We start from the raw sequence: 14,862 nt of genomic DNA, 5'->3' as shown, positions 1-14,862 counted from the left end.
TGGTTAGTTCTGCACACTCCACTTTGGTGGCCTGGGTTCGGTTCCCGGGTGCTGACCTGTACCACTTATCAGTGGCCATGCTGTGGCAGCAACCCACATACAAAATAGAGGAAGTTTGGCACAAATATTAGGGTGAATCTTCCTTAGCAAACAACAACAACAACAACAAAAAAACCGGTTACTATTTGGCTTTTTGTTTTTTGAAGTTTTTTCAAAATATACCTTTAAATTATTTCAGTTATTCTAATTTCTAACTCATTTCACTTTAAAATTGCACAAGTAAAACATGAATGCATTCTTGTTAAAATTCAAATACGGAAGTATATAGAATAAAAATGTGGGATTTTAGAATAAAACTGGAATTTCCTCTTATCTAATTTCTCAATCCCATTGATCTCTTTAGAGTTAACAGCTAGACAGTTTGGAGTGTGGACTTCCAACCCTCTTTCACTACATATACAGATATTAAATGCATAAAGTTTTAAAAAAAATATGACATGTTATACATATTGTTTTGGGCTTTTTCCAACTACTTATATCTGAGGTCATTGTATGTTGGTGCATATAAATCTATCATAGTCTCAGTAATAGCTTATACCATAGTATGGTGATAATATCTAATTTACTCCTCTGTTGATGGACATTTAAGGTTTTTCCAGTTTTCACTGATAAAGGTGTGTTAAACTTTCTTCTGCATTTTATGTACATGTGGGATTTTGTGGGGTTAATTCCCAGAAGTGGAATTGCTAAGTCAAAGGTTATGTATATTTTTATAGATACTGGTGTATACATTTTTAACTTTATGCTTTTGATGCTTTTTTGAAACATTTTTTCCATGTAATATGAATTTTGGGCCTGAATTCTTTTTGTATGAAATACAGTATTCTGTTTTTTCTTATAATGATCCCACATATAAGTTAAGGAGCAAAGCTATGAATGCATTTGAATTTTGTATGCAACATATTGAATCCAGGATAAATATCTTAAATTTGAGCCAATATGAAAACTTATAGCTTGAGCTCATGGTAACATCATGAAAAACGTGTGAATCTACTAAATGTTATTTTTGTTTGTTTTGTTTTGTTTTTTTGCTGAGGAAGATTAGCCCTGAGCTAACATCTGTGTCAGTCTTTCTCTATTTTATATGTGGGTTGCTGCCACAGCATGGCTGGCAGGTGGTATAGGTCTGTGCCTAGGATCTGAACCTGCCAAAGTGGAGCGTGCCAAACTCAACCACTAGGCCATGGGGCCAGCCCCCTAAGTGTTTTAATAGTGATTATTTCAGGCTTTAACATTTAATTAGAGTATTCATTATAATACTGTTTAGGGCATGTTGAAATGTTTTCACAAGGAATGAATTTGATGCAAGTTTAATAATATGTATTAATACAAAAGTAATAAATGCTTCTAGGAGATAGGGAAATACAAGAAAATATGAGGAAATGTTAAATATTTAAATAACATAGAGTGGGATCCTTACAAGGACTGCTTCACAGATTGGTTAATTCTTAGTCACTGAGAAATGACATGTAAAGTGCTTGGTTCCTCTGGCTCTCTTATGTTTCCTTTGTCACAATCTGTGAGTTTTGAAATAAGTGACTTTAATCAACTTGTTTTTTCACTTATAAAGAGGAAAACTTTAAAAATCATATTTTAATTATTATTGAAAGAATACTTAAGATCACTAGATAGGATTGGTTTACTCAGATACAGAAACAAAATTAAATGGAAAAATTGTTGCCTGATAATCTCAGAAATATATTTTCACGTGTTTTGTAGCAGGAAGAGTTAGTGACTCAGAACTCTGATATGAAAGAATTTCCTGTTAAACTGAGGTATTCACATAAAGAGAGAAATCAGAGATATTAAATGAAGCTTATCAAATTCGAGTAAGAAAAAGGGACACTAATACAATTTTTAGAAAGCTACCTTAAATATAAATTCTTGCAGAGAGCTTTAAAAAAGGCTTTCTTGAATGGTCTCTTCATTATAATAAATATCTTTTAAAATGGTTAAAAAGATGATGTGGTAGTTAAAACTGATGGGTTTTTTTTAAGTTGTATTTATGCAGGTCAGGATTTGTAATCTATTAATGAAACAACTACTCTTTGAATTTATTTTTTATTATTTTTTTGCTGAAGAAGAATCTCCCTGAGCTAAGATCTGTTGCCAAGCTTCCTCTTTTTATATGTGAGTTGCTACCACAGCATGGCCACTGATGAGTGGCATAGGTCTGCACCCAGGAACCAAACCTGGCTGCCGAAGTGGAGTGTGCCAAACTTAACCACTAGGCCACTGGGACTGGCCCTGAATTTATTTTAAAACATGCCTTCAGTCTTGATGCTATGTGTTGTGCTAAAGCTGGGGTGGAGAAGTAGGGAGGGATTCAAAGATGAGTAAAGGTTTTTTATCCTGTCAGAAATCAGTCTATTGATTTTGATAATTATCAGTTTTGTAGTTTTTCTTCTAGTTTTTTGTTCTAGTTTCCTGGTAGAACCTAAAGGGCAGCTGATGCCCTTGAAGGTCCTAATCTCATGGCCAGAAATTTAGGAGCTTTTATTTACTCTTGGTTATCATTTCATAAGACAAGTCAATTTGTTCATCATATATAATTCTGTATTTTCTATAATTTGGCTTTTGTTGACATTTTAAAAATGATAATTTTTCATCAGGATTGTTGTTTTTCATACTACTTCCAACCTAGTTGTCTAAGTTTAAACTCTTAATTCTGCTTTTAAGTGGCTTTTTTGCTTCACACAAAGAGAGACCTTCTTGTAGGCTATTGAATATTATCTAGGTGAGGATTATAAAAGATTTAATTTGGGCAGTCAGAGTAAGAATAAAAGGGTAGTGGAGGTGCTTGTTTAATAGCATCTATATTAAAATAAGAACCATACAGAGATTAGTAGGGCCCCTAAGCAAGGATAATACAAATTCATGAAGTTATCTATATTTTTCTGATTTTTTAAAAGGTCATTGTATTAATGGATTTCTTGTGTAATTGCTGTTATTATTACTACCACTATTCTTTTAAACAAAAGGATAATTGCTAATTAGGGACGATGAGGGAAGACTAGGTCTTTCTGAAGAATTGGGTTTTTGGAGAAAGGATTTAGACCTTTATAATTGAGAAACTAGTGATGTTGAAATAATTAGTTACCAATTTGAGAGACATAAATATGTACCTTTTGAAAATTTCCCGTAGGAAAGTTGAATCTTTAACGAAAATACGTTTTCCAGATTCTTTTGATTCAAGCCAATAAGTTTGTTTGTGAAAGTTCATGACAATAGCATAGAATTTACTCTGTAGAACAAATTAATATAACATAGTATAAAAATCCATATATTTTGACTAATAGGAACTGAAAAAGACCCTTTTCTGACCTAATGGGGGAATTGTTTAATGTTCTCAACAGATTCTACATTTTATTAATTCTGCTTATTTTAGTTATATTCAGAGCATTCCAGTTGTTAATGATGAACAGAGAGGTGATTTTTCCTATATTGAAAATTTGATGACAAAAGAGTTCATAGGTCAACAATTGATTCTAATTATCAAGTCTTTGGATACCAGTGAAGAAGGAGGAAGGTATGTCTAAGCGTTAACCCTTGTTCTAATTTGCTCTTCTAATTTCCTATATTGAAATATAGTCTTGTTATAATATCATTAAATATATTTAACCTAGTTCTCTAAAGTGCTATAAAGGTTTTCTCTTTTTATGTATGTAATTTATGAGAGGAAATACAACCTGTCTCTCTCTCTCTCTATTTCTGTTTATATATAGAAATATGAGTTCCTAATTCAGTTTCTTCAGAAGAAATTAATAAAATTGCAGGTTTTTGCTTAGAAATCTGTATTTGTATTTATTACAGAGAGGGCTAGTAATACTATCTAAAAGATTTGATTCACTTCTGGTATTTTGTCATTTCATCATGTTGATTTATGAAATATTGTAGGGTAATTTATAAAAATTATTTTTTTGGCAGAACATGAATTTTTGACCTAAAGTCTGTATATCTATTTTTATACCTATAGTGATAAATATAAAAAGAACTGTGACAATTGTAATTAAGTCTGCAGAATAGGTGACGTGTTAGAGATAAAATGTGTTTCTACAGATTAGTTGTTACCGGGGGAAAGGGTGGGTATGGGGGTGGCCACAAATAGTGAAGTGGTGCACCTACAGCACGATTGACAAACAGTAATGTACAACTGAAATTTCACAAGGTTGTAAACTATCATCTGAATAAAAAGAAAAAAAAAGGATGTAAAAAAAATGTGTTTCTACTCTCAGATTGAAATTAAAATAGTTCTCTTTGAATGCAGGAAACGACTGCTGGCTATTTTACAGGAGATTCTTACTCTACCCACAACTCCGATATCCCTAATTTCTTTTCTTGTTGAGAGACTGCTCCATATCATTATAGATGATAATAAGAGAACAGAAATTGTAAGTAGTCTTCTTCAATGTTGATAAAGTTAAGAGGTTTTGGTCAATGACATTGAGGATTGTCTTATTTTCTTTTCAGTACCTTTTGCTTTACTTGTCTTTAATTGCCTTTTCTTTTAGTTTTGTCTATCAAGCTTTTACTCTTCTTAAATCTAAATATCTCTCAAACACACACATTTAAAAAATCCTCTTCCTTCTGTTAGCATACCTATCATTGTATTGAATCATTTTGAAAGAGACCAGGTTAGAGAAGAGGTGACATGTGGGTATTGGCCACTAGAGTGTTTGGGAGCTGTCTCAAGTTATACGTAACTGTGTTGAAATCCTCTCTGACACTTTCTGGCTTTGTGACTTTGGGCAAGTTGTTTAATTCAGCCTTTTTACTTGTCTGCAAGATAAGAATAACAATAAAACTTAGCTTTCCTTGTTTAATGAAATAATATTCATAAAGAGCTTGGTAAATACAGAAATAAATATTATTATAATATTGCTATTTCCAAGTGTTATTTTCTGTGGGGTAGCCAAAAAAGACAGATCTGTATCATTGCTTTTCATAAACTCATAGAATCTCAGAGTTGCAAGTTAATTCAAAAGTTGTTTTTTTTTCAACGCCTCCTTGTACATACATACTTATGCATAAATCTCTTCTACAACATTCCCAGTTAGTTGTTATCCAGCATTTACTTGAGTACCTTCATTTGGGATGCAGCCTTTTCCTGAACTGGCCAACTCCAATGTCCCAGGGGCTCTGAAAGGAAAGTCTTTAGTTATGCTGTCATTGTTTACACATTGTGTATCCAAAGGAGGAATAAAAGAGTGTTCTATTTTCCTATATTAATCTCCTGTAGAGATTAACAAGGGAGTTGAGGATTTGAGGTAGAGAATTTTAGTGTTATGGTGCCTAAGATTAGACACTATATTCATTTTTTCTGTGTTTTCAAGCACTGTATGAGAGAGAATTTATCTTCAATGTCTGTGTGCCTATTTACCTTCCTGTAATCAGAGATTTTAGTCAGATGTATTGTTTGGTCATTTTTTCTAAAATTGTCTAACAATTAGAATGTGTGCCATTTTTACTTGTATAAAAGTAACCTCTCTATTCAAGAGATTGTGGATACTACGAGTTTTATGTAGCAGTTTGATGTCATTTTCTCATATAGAGCATATATTAATGCATGTACTCTGAATTATACCTTCACTTATCAGGTTACAGAAATTATCTCAGAGATTCGGATGCCCATTGTTACTGTTGGTGTTAATAATGATCCAGCTGATGTAAGAAAGAAAGAACTCAAGGTAAATCTCTTCTAAATTAAAGAAGTGCTTGAGTATAATGTATTTGTGCAAGTTTTTTATTTTCTCTTGCTGTATATTTCAAAATTGTTCTCACAAAGTCAAATTATTGATGAACTGTTAAACTGTGAGAGTCTTTAAAACATTACCAGATTGTGTCAGTCTGAAAGATTTGCCGATCTCTGTTTCAGGAAGACTACAACTTTGTGTATATATATATATATATATATATATGTGCCTGAGTGCTTAACTTCTGGGTCCTTGAGATGTTACATAATACTCTTCAGTTTGTTACAGATTTTCGTATTAATAGTTTTTGTTTGGTCAGTTTTCGCACTGAATTTATATCTTTCCTTAGATGGCTGGAATAAAAGTTAAACTTATTGAGGCAAAAGGAGCTTTGGAAAATTGCATTGCCTTACAGGATTTTAATCAAGCATCAGAGTTAAAAGAAGAAATAAAAGCATTAGAAGATGCCAAAATAAACCTCTTGAAAGAGACAGAGCAACTTGAAATTAAAGAAGTCCACGTAGAGAAGGTATTGATAACTTTTTCATACTAAATTTCAGCTGTTATTAATCATCTCAACTAAGCCTTGTTTTCTTTCTTAACTCAGAAAGCTGCCATAGTATATTCACTTTGGAGGGATTTTTAACAGTACCATGAATTAATATGAAAATCTTTTTCCTCTTGTTCCTTTCTATTTTGGACTTTTAAAGGCCTTAATTAAGTTTAATTATTGTAGCTAGGACTTTGTTTGCTCCCTTGTCATGCTAATCCCTGGAATCTGAAGTTTTTCTTCCTTGCCAAGGAAACTTGCTTTTCAATGGTTTCCTTCTGTTTTGTTTTGTTTTTTGTCTTGAATGGTTTAGACAAGGAAAATGCATCCATTTGTCCATCTTTCCCTTATTTGTGGAAGACTTGTGACCTTTCTGCTGCTTAGAAAAGAATTTCTATGGTAACCATACCATTATACACATATTCTTTTTAAAGTTAAGTAGGTTTGCTATTTTAAATGAAATACTAAACATATATCTAGCAACATTTAAAGCTTAGTTTCAGCAGTATTTCTTTTAACTTAGTTGTATTTGGTAAACTAGTCTTAACGTAAGATAGAATGGTATCAATTACTGCATTTAAATCTTTAATTCAGGAGGTCTTTTAGAATCTTGCCTTTTGTAGTAGGCATCATTTATTGTTGTCCTTTTGGTTTTGAAAGTGCTGATTAGAGTATTGCCAGAGAGAATGCTGGATAGGGACGAGTTGACTATACAGGAGTGTTTTGTAAGTTAGGTCCTTGAGCCCTCCAGCCACAGATATCCTCACTCCACACTCCACCTTCCCATGAGTATGCCTGAATTTTATTTTCATAGCTAGTAGCTTATTTCTTTCGTTTGATGAAGTCTGTAAATCATTGTAGGCTTTTAAATTTGAGGAGCAAATTTAAAGTGAAAAATGAAAATATAAACTGAAATGAGATTATTGCAGGTAATATTAGGAAAATATTAACCAAGGTGATCTATCATGATTAGTATCGTCTGTTTAACTGACTTGCTTTGATCATTTATGTGTTCGTTTGTTCTATTTAAGGGGTATAAAATATTACATTACAATTACAGCATGGCATAATGAATGTCATGGTCAGGGAAGTCTATGGGTTTTATGGAAAGGCATCTAACCCAGGTAGGGTGTTGTTGACTTCCCCAGAGGAAGAAATGTTTTAACTTGAGATTTGAATAAAAATAATAATATAAGCTAACAGTTACAGAAATGCTTTTGTTGTGGTAGTCCCTGCTTCAAGCATGTCACAAGTGTGAGTTCATGTGATTCTCACTATAACCTTATAGGGTTGGTGTTATTCTCATTTTATGAGGGGTAAGTAACTTGCCCAAAGTCACACAGATAGTATATGGTAGAGGCGGGATTCAAACCCAAGCCAAGTAGCTTTAGATTTGTGCTTTTAATACATTCTGTGTTGTCCTCGATGAATTGTTAAGGGTATGTTGTAGGCAGGTGGAACGACATATGTGAAGTCCCAGAAGTTAAAGAGTGCCTGTTGTTTTTAAAAACTTTAGGTCCATATGACTAGAGAGTTGAGGGGGAAAGGTTAGAGATTAATCTGGGGGGAAAATTAAGGGCCAGGTCACGTAAGGCCTTGTATAAGCAATATTTAACAATTCATGCCTTACCCAAGGATCATGGTGAAGGGGTTTTAAGTGGTAGGGTGAGATTTATGTCTTAGAAAGATCACTGTTATTCAGGGAATGGATTGCAACATGATAAAAGCCTGGGCAGCCATGCTAGGGAGAAGACTGTTAAAGTAATGTATGCTTGAGATGATTGCAGCCTGAAAAAGGTAATGATGGTGAATATGGAAAGATGTGATGGATTTGAGAAGTGTTTAGGAATTAGTAGCAGGGAGAAGAGTGAGTCAAAAATGTATCCTAGGTCTTTTGGATTGGACAGCTGGGTAGATAGCAGTGATATTTATGGAGATAGCGCAGGAGGAGGAGGGATTTGGGTAATGATGAGTTAGTTCCCTTTTGGACATTTTAAGTTTGAGAAGCCTGTGGAACATACAAGAGGAAATGTCTTGTAGCAGTTGTATATATGAAGACTTAGAAAATAGCTGGGCTAGCTCATAGATAGTAAATGGAGTTGTATGACTGGATAAGATATCCCAGGGATTATGTATAGAGACAATATGCCTTAGACAAAGCCCTGAGAAAGCAAACATTTAAGGGATGGACAGAAGATATTCTTACTAATGCTGAATATTTTGTGTTTCATTTTAGAATGATGCTGAAACACTACAGAAGTGTCTTATTTTGTGCTATGAACTGTTGAAGCAGATGTCCCCTTCAACAGGTATAGGTGCAACCATGAATGGCATCATTGAATCTTTGGTATGTTGGTGGCTTTTGAGGCTTTATTTTAGCCCACTCCTTCCTCTTTTTATAATATATTCCTTGTGGTTCAAAGAATGAAATGATGACCAAATGGTAAAAAAATATATGTATAGTGCCTGCTTCATATTGTGAGGGTTAAATTAAGATAATGCATGTAAATGACCTGGTATACAAATTATAATTATTCCTTTAAAAAGTTTGAAAAAATTATGCTGCAAAGAGATGCAGAATATCTTCATTCTTTGAATAGTAAGAGGAAATACTGAAACACGCTGGGAATATTTTTTTTTTATTTTTTTTTTAAAGATTTTATTTTTTCCTTTTTCTCCCCAAAGCCCCCCCGGTACATAGTTGTGTATTCTTCGTTGTGGGTTCTTCTAGTTGTGGCATGTGGGATGCTGCCTCAGCGTGGTCTGATGAGCAGTGCCATGTCCACGCCCAGGATTCGAACTAACGAAACACTGGGTCGCCTGCAGCGGAGCGCGCGAACTTAACCACTCGGCCACGGGGCCAGCCACGCTGGGAATATTTAAGTACTGGAATCTTGCTGTATAGAAGGACTATGAGAAGGTTACATTGTGAGCCCTGTGAGAGCAATTTGTTTATTACTATATATTTAAAGGACACTTTTTACTAAAGTGACCCTTCATAGGTAATCTCCATTTTACTGAACATAGGGACGTAAATACTGCAAGACTCTAGAATAACATTGTTTGATAGAAATATAATGCAAACTACATGTAACTAAATTTTCTAGTAGCTACATTTAAAAAATTAAAGAGACAGGTGAAATTAATTTTAATATATTTAATTTGATATACCCTAAATATTAAAATTTCATCATTTACTCAGTATTAAAACTATTGAGATATTTTACATTCTGTTCTTCATACTAAGTCTTACAGTACATCTCAATCTGGAGTAGTCACATTTCAAGTGTTCAGTAGCCATATGTGATTAGTGGCTATAGTATTAGACAGTGCAGCTCTAGAGTATTTTTAACAGTGCTGCTCATCCAAAGCAAATTTGGAATGTATCCAAGCTCTTCCAGGAGTCTCTTAAAATTGCTTTTGCTTGGGATTAGTCAAAAACAGCCAATGAATGTGATCTAAAATCTAGTTCCTTGGATTGCCATGAGTTTCTAAATGCAGTAAAGAAGACCAAATATTGTTTACAATAGTCTAGAGCTTCTTATTAAAACTAGATTCTAGTAAACCATTAGAATTTAGTTTTATTTTTCGTAAACCACATGTCTTTAGTGAAAAGTGATGATTTGAAGTTCTACTTGTGTACTTTGTCTGGTCCTACTGTAAAAGAATGGTGAATTGTGGTATAATTATGCAAGTGAAGTAGGAAATATGAAGATGTAGAAAAAGATAGTGTTGAGCGAAGGAAGAACACAAAGTTGAATGGTCATAGTGATAAGTACGTAATAACAATTTATGTCTAAAGATTGAACGAGGCTAGAGGGATGTAAATGAATAAGGTATTTAGACACAAGGGTTATAATAGTTTTATGAAATTACTATTTTTAAATAAAAATCATAAATTATTAATTGAACAAATATTTGTTGAACATCTACTATATATTGAATGCTAGGGATAGAGTATACAAAACATATATAGACTGCCCTCATAGATCTACTGGTCAAGTGAGGGGAACATCAATCAAATAAACAAGTGGAAGCTTATGCTAGTGATAATTGTTATAAAAAAGAGCTATATGGTCATATGTGAACTTATAACAGCGGGATTTAATCTGTTAATGGAAGGTGACCCTGATCTGATATTTGAGTAGACTATGTGAAAAGAGGGAAGAATGTTCTAGACCTGCTTTCTCCAATACAATAGCCACTAAGCCACATATGGCTATTAAAAACTTGTGGCTATTTTGTTTGTTTCTTTTTTTTTTTTGAGGAAGACTAGCCCTAAGCTAACTACTGCCAATCCTCCTCTTTTTGCTGAGGAAGACTGGCCTTGAGCTAACATCCACATCCATGCCCATCTTCCTCTACTTTATACATGGGACGCCTACCACAGCATGGCTTTTTGCCAAGTGGTGCTGTGTCTGCATCTGGGATCCGCACCTGGGATTCACACCGGAGAACCCAGGGCTGCCGACAAGCAGTACATGCGAACTTAACTGCTGTGCTATTGGGCCGGTCCCAAACCTGTGGCTATTAATAACGAGTCCAAAATGAGGTGTGCTACAAGTGTATAAGTATGTTGGGTTTCGAAGACTCAGTACAAACAACAGAAAGTAAATTATCTCAATTTTTAATATTGATTACATGTTGCAGTGATAATATTTTGGTTATACTGAGTAAAATAAAATATATTAAAATTAGTTTCACCTGTTTTTTACTTTAATGTGGCTACTAGAAAATTAAAGATGACATGTGGCTTGCATTATTTTTCTACTGGATAGTACTGAGTGGAGGGCATCCAAGTCAGACCAGTTGAATAAGCAGAGAGCAAGAGGTAGCATGGTATAAGATGATACTCGGAAAGAGTACACAATGAGGTATTTTATATGTCATATGAAGAGTATTATTTTGCCCTATGAAGGGAAGCCATTGAGTCAGTTTTAGAAGGTGGAGGGGAGGTATCTCATGATCAGACTATATTTCACTCTTAATTTCACTCTTAATATTAACCTTTTTTTAAACTGAAAATTGACTTGAGTTACTAAACAATATGGAAATTAAGTAGATCTATGAAATCATGCAGAAACTATCATTTTAACCATGTGGTTTTGTTTTGTGTTTTGTTTTGTTTTGTTTGTTGGGGGGTGGGGGAGAAGATTGACCCTAAGCTAACATCTGTTGCCAATCTTCCTCTTTTTGCTTGAGGAAGATTGTCACTGAGCTAACATTTGTGGCAGTCTTTCTCTATTTTGTATGTAGGATGCTGCCAAAGCACGACTTCATGAGTGATGTGTAGGTCCGTGCCTGGGATCTGAACCTCTGAACCCTGGGCTGCCAAAGCAAAGTGTGGAAACTTAACCACTATGTCACTGGGCTGGCCCCTTTTTTGACCATGTTGTTATACTATTGTAAATTTGTTGTACTGGTCAAAATTATTTTAATTTCTAATTCATTTTAGATTCTTCCTGGAATAATAAGTGTTCATCCTGTAGTAAGAAATCTGGCTGTTTTATGCTTGGGATGCTGTGGACTACAGAATCGGGATTTTGCAAGTAAACATTTTGTGTTACTATTGCAGGTAGGATTTATCTTGTGACAAAATCTTGATTGTAGTTCCTGAAATAAATATTCAGAATCTGTGGTGATAATGCTAATACTCTAAATTTAATCTATTCTGGGGCTTATTGTTGAAGATGATTATTATGGATGACTTTTAGGCACTTGATCTTTTTTATCTTTTGATTTCTTTCTTATTAAAATTTCTTTGTAGAAAAAAGATGAAATACCAATTATTTAAGGTATTTTAAAAATCATATAGCAAATATTTATTGAGTGCACATTATATGCCCAGCATTATTCTAGGCTTAAAACAAAACAAGACAGGTAATTAAGAACAAAACAAGATAAAAGTTGCTGACCTAGTGGAGCTTACATTTTAGAAGAGGAAACACAATGAAAAAATAAATAATATATAGTATGTCAGAAAAAAATAAAGCAGAGAAGGGGAACAAGGAGTGGGAATAAAGAGAGGGAGCTGTTTGGTCAGGAAAGACCTCACTGGTAAGTTGAAATTTGGACCAATACCAGAGGGAAGTGAGAGAATGAATCATGTAGATATCTGGGTAAGGGGTTTCCGAGGAGATGAAAGAGGAGGGGAAGGGGCCCTGAGGTAGGACTTTGCTTCACAAGTTCAAGGAGTAGGAGAACATGTGGCTAGGGCAGATTGAGCAAAGGGGAGAATAGTAGGAGAAAGGGTTTGCAGGACGTCTATGTCTTCCAGGGACTTACAGACTGTAAAGATCTCGGCCTTCACAGTGAATGGGATGGCGAGGAATTGGAGGATTTTGAGTAGAGGATTGTTATGATCTACCGGGTATATTTGTAATGTTGGTATAGACCAGAGGTTAGCAAACCTTTTCTGTGAGGGCTAGAGAGTAAATATTTTAGACTTTGAAGGCCATATAGTCTCTCAACTACAACTCTGCTGTGGTAGTGTGAAAACAGCCATAGGTTATTGTCTATGAATGACTGAGTGTAGCTGTAGTTCAATAAAATTTTGTTTATGCACGCTGAAATTCGAATTTCATGTAACTTTCTCATGTAGTGAAATATTACTTTTTAACGATTTAATAATGTACAGTTATTCTTAACTTGGACTCTGTACACAAACAGGCAGCAGACTGGATTTGGCCCGTGAGCCATCGTTTGCAGATCCCTAGTTATTAACTGCAGGAGTACCAGTAGGGAAGGAGGGATACTTGTAAGAAAGGTATTGCAGTAATCCAGGGAAGAGATGATGATGGCTTGGGCCAGTGTTTTGGTTAGTGGGGTCATGAGAAGTGGTGGTCATCTAAGTTTGTAGATAATGTCTATAGAATTTGCTGATGAATCTGATGTGGCATATGAGAGAAGGAAATTGAAGATAACTAAGGATTTCTGTCAGAATAACTGGAAAGATGAAATTGCCATTTCCTGTGGTGGGGAAAACAGGAACAAGTTTTATGGCAAATGGATGAGATAAGGAGTTCAATTTTGGGCATGGTAAGTGTGAAGTTTGAGATACAAGTGAATAATAGGTATTTATGTATGAGTTTGGAGATAGGAGAGAAGTCCAGGCTGGGGAGATGAATCTGGACGTCTTTATCCTATAATAGTATCCAATGCCTAGAGCCTGGATGTTACCTGAGGAATAAGCGTAGACTGAAAAGAGATCTCAACTTTGTAGTTCCCTAGGGCTGAAGCAACATTTAAAGGTCAGGGAGATAAAGAGGAACCAATAAAGACTAAGTTGAAATAAACATTAAGGGGAGAGTGTGATGTCCTAGAAAGCAAGTGAAGATGATGTTTTAAAGAGGCTAGAGTGACCCAGCTGTCCATTGCTGGTGACATTGATAAAGATTCATAATTCACCATTTTTGGCAGGTAAGCAAGTGTTGTGACTTTCATGAGAGTAGTTATATGAAAGGCAAAGTCTTATTGGAGTGGACTGAAGAGAGAGTTATGGGAGAGGAATTGGAGACAACCATTGTAGACTACTGTTTCAAGATTTTATTTTCTGTTGGGAGTAACAGAGAAATGGGTTGGTAGCAAGAGAGTGGTATGGAGTAAAAACAATTTGTAAATTTTGTTTTAATATTTTTAGGAGGGATAAAATTACAACATGTTTGTACACTAAGGAGAATGACCTAGTTGAAAGGAAAAAATTGATAATACAGGAAAGAGAGGGCACTTGCTAGAATGCTGTTGAGTAGACAAGGGGGGATGGAATCTAGTGTGCCAGTGGAATGCATTTGACTTTTTAACTCCTTTGGACATTGGTCTTTAACATTGGGGCCTAGCTTAACTTGGAAAATGTACCTCCCTTCACATCCCTGCGTAAAAAGACAGTGTGATTCATGTAGGGTCTGGTATTACCAAATGTAATGGAATAAAAAAGCTGAAAGGAATTTTAATGCAAATTGCTTGCCAGCAGGTAAATGAAAGTGCTTGGGGTGCTCAACTTGAAAATAACATCTGACAACAGGGATCATCATTTTCATGAAAAGATTATTTTAAGAGACTAAACTCAATAGTTGAATTTTCCCCCAAAACAAAACCCTTATCTTGAATCGTCCTTTAGTGTTGCATATGACATTGCGAAGAAAAAAAGCATATAATTGGAGAGAACTTACAGTCATGTGTTCTGGAAATAGTCAAACTGCTGTGGCTTGTATCAAAGGAAGAAAGTTAAAACCATACTTTTGTCAAAAGACAATCCTCAGGAATTTCATTGAGTTTTGTTTTAATTTCCTTTTTTGGAGCACATGGCATCGAATCAATTCATTTAATGTGCAATGATGAAATTCCTGATGCTGCTTTGTTGATAGTTATCATCCGTGTTAAAGAAAAATTTCTGTTGTGAGATCCTTTTGGAAGCTTGGAATGTCAGTATTATCTTTAAAATGGTGTAAAGTTTCTTTCTCAAACACACTGGAGGAAAAATCTTGGTACTTCGTCCGGATGAATCATTTATACTGCTTGGCCATACATCTGGTTTTGCCCTAAGATGTAGAATGAACCCTC

General features: G+C 34.7%; 1 protein-coding gene and 1 pseudogene across 2 annotated transcripts in view; both read left to right on the top strand.

Annotated features, from left to right (window-relative positions):
- The window catches only part of NCAPG (non-SMC condensin I complex subunit G), a 38,956-nt gene that overhangs the window by 6,971 nt on the left and 17,123 nt on the right, over window positions 1-14,862 (top strand). For both annotated transcript variants that reach the window (XM_014838776.3, XM_070506167.1), the window contains exons 8-13: window positions 3,449-3,589; window positions 4,328-4,451; window positions 5,658-5,747; window positions 6,103-6,282; window positions 8,540-8,650; window positions 11,759-11,878. In XM_014838776.3, coding sequence (XP_014694262.2) covers window positions 3,449-3,589; window positions 4,328-4,451; window positions 5,658-5,747; window positions 6,103-6,282; window positions 8,540-8,650; window positions 11,759-11,878 — 766 coding nt within the window. The remainder of the gene's footprint in view (window positions 1-3,448; window positions 3,590-4,327; window positions 4,452-5,657; window positions 5,748-6,102; window positions 6,283-8,539; window positions 8,651-11,758; window positions 11,879-14,862) is intronic.
- LOC123284879 (U6 spliceosomal RNA) lies at window positions 2,857-2,957 on the top strand (annotated as a pseudogene).

This window comes from Equus asinus, chromosome 3 (assembly GCF_041296235.1).
Source record: "Equus asinus isolate D_3611 breed Donkey chromosome 3, EquAss-T2T_v2, whole genome shotgun sequence".
NCBI classification, from domain to species: Eukaryota; Metazoa; Chordata; class Mammalia; order Perissodactyla; family Equidae; genus Equus; species Equus asinus.
Note: the sequence above shows the minus strand (reverse complement) of the source record. Positions and strands in the feature narration are given on the sequence as shown.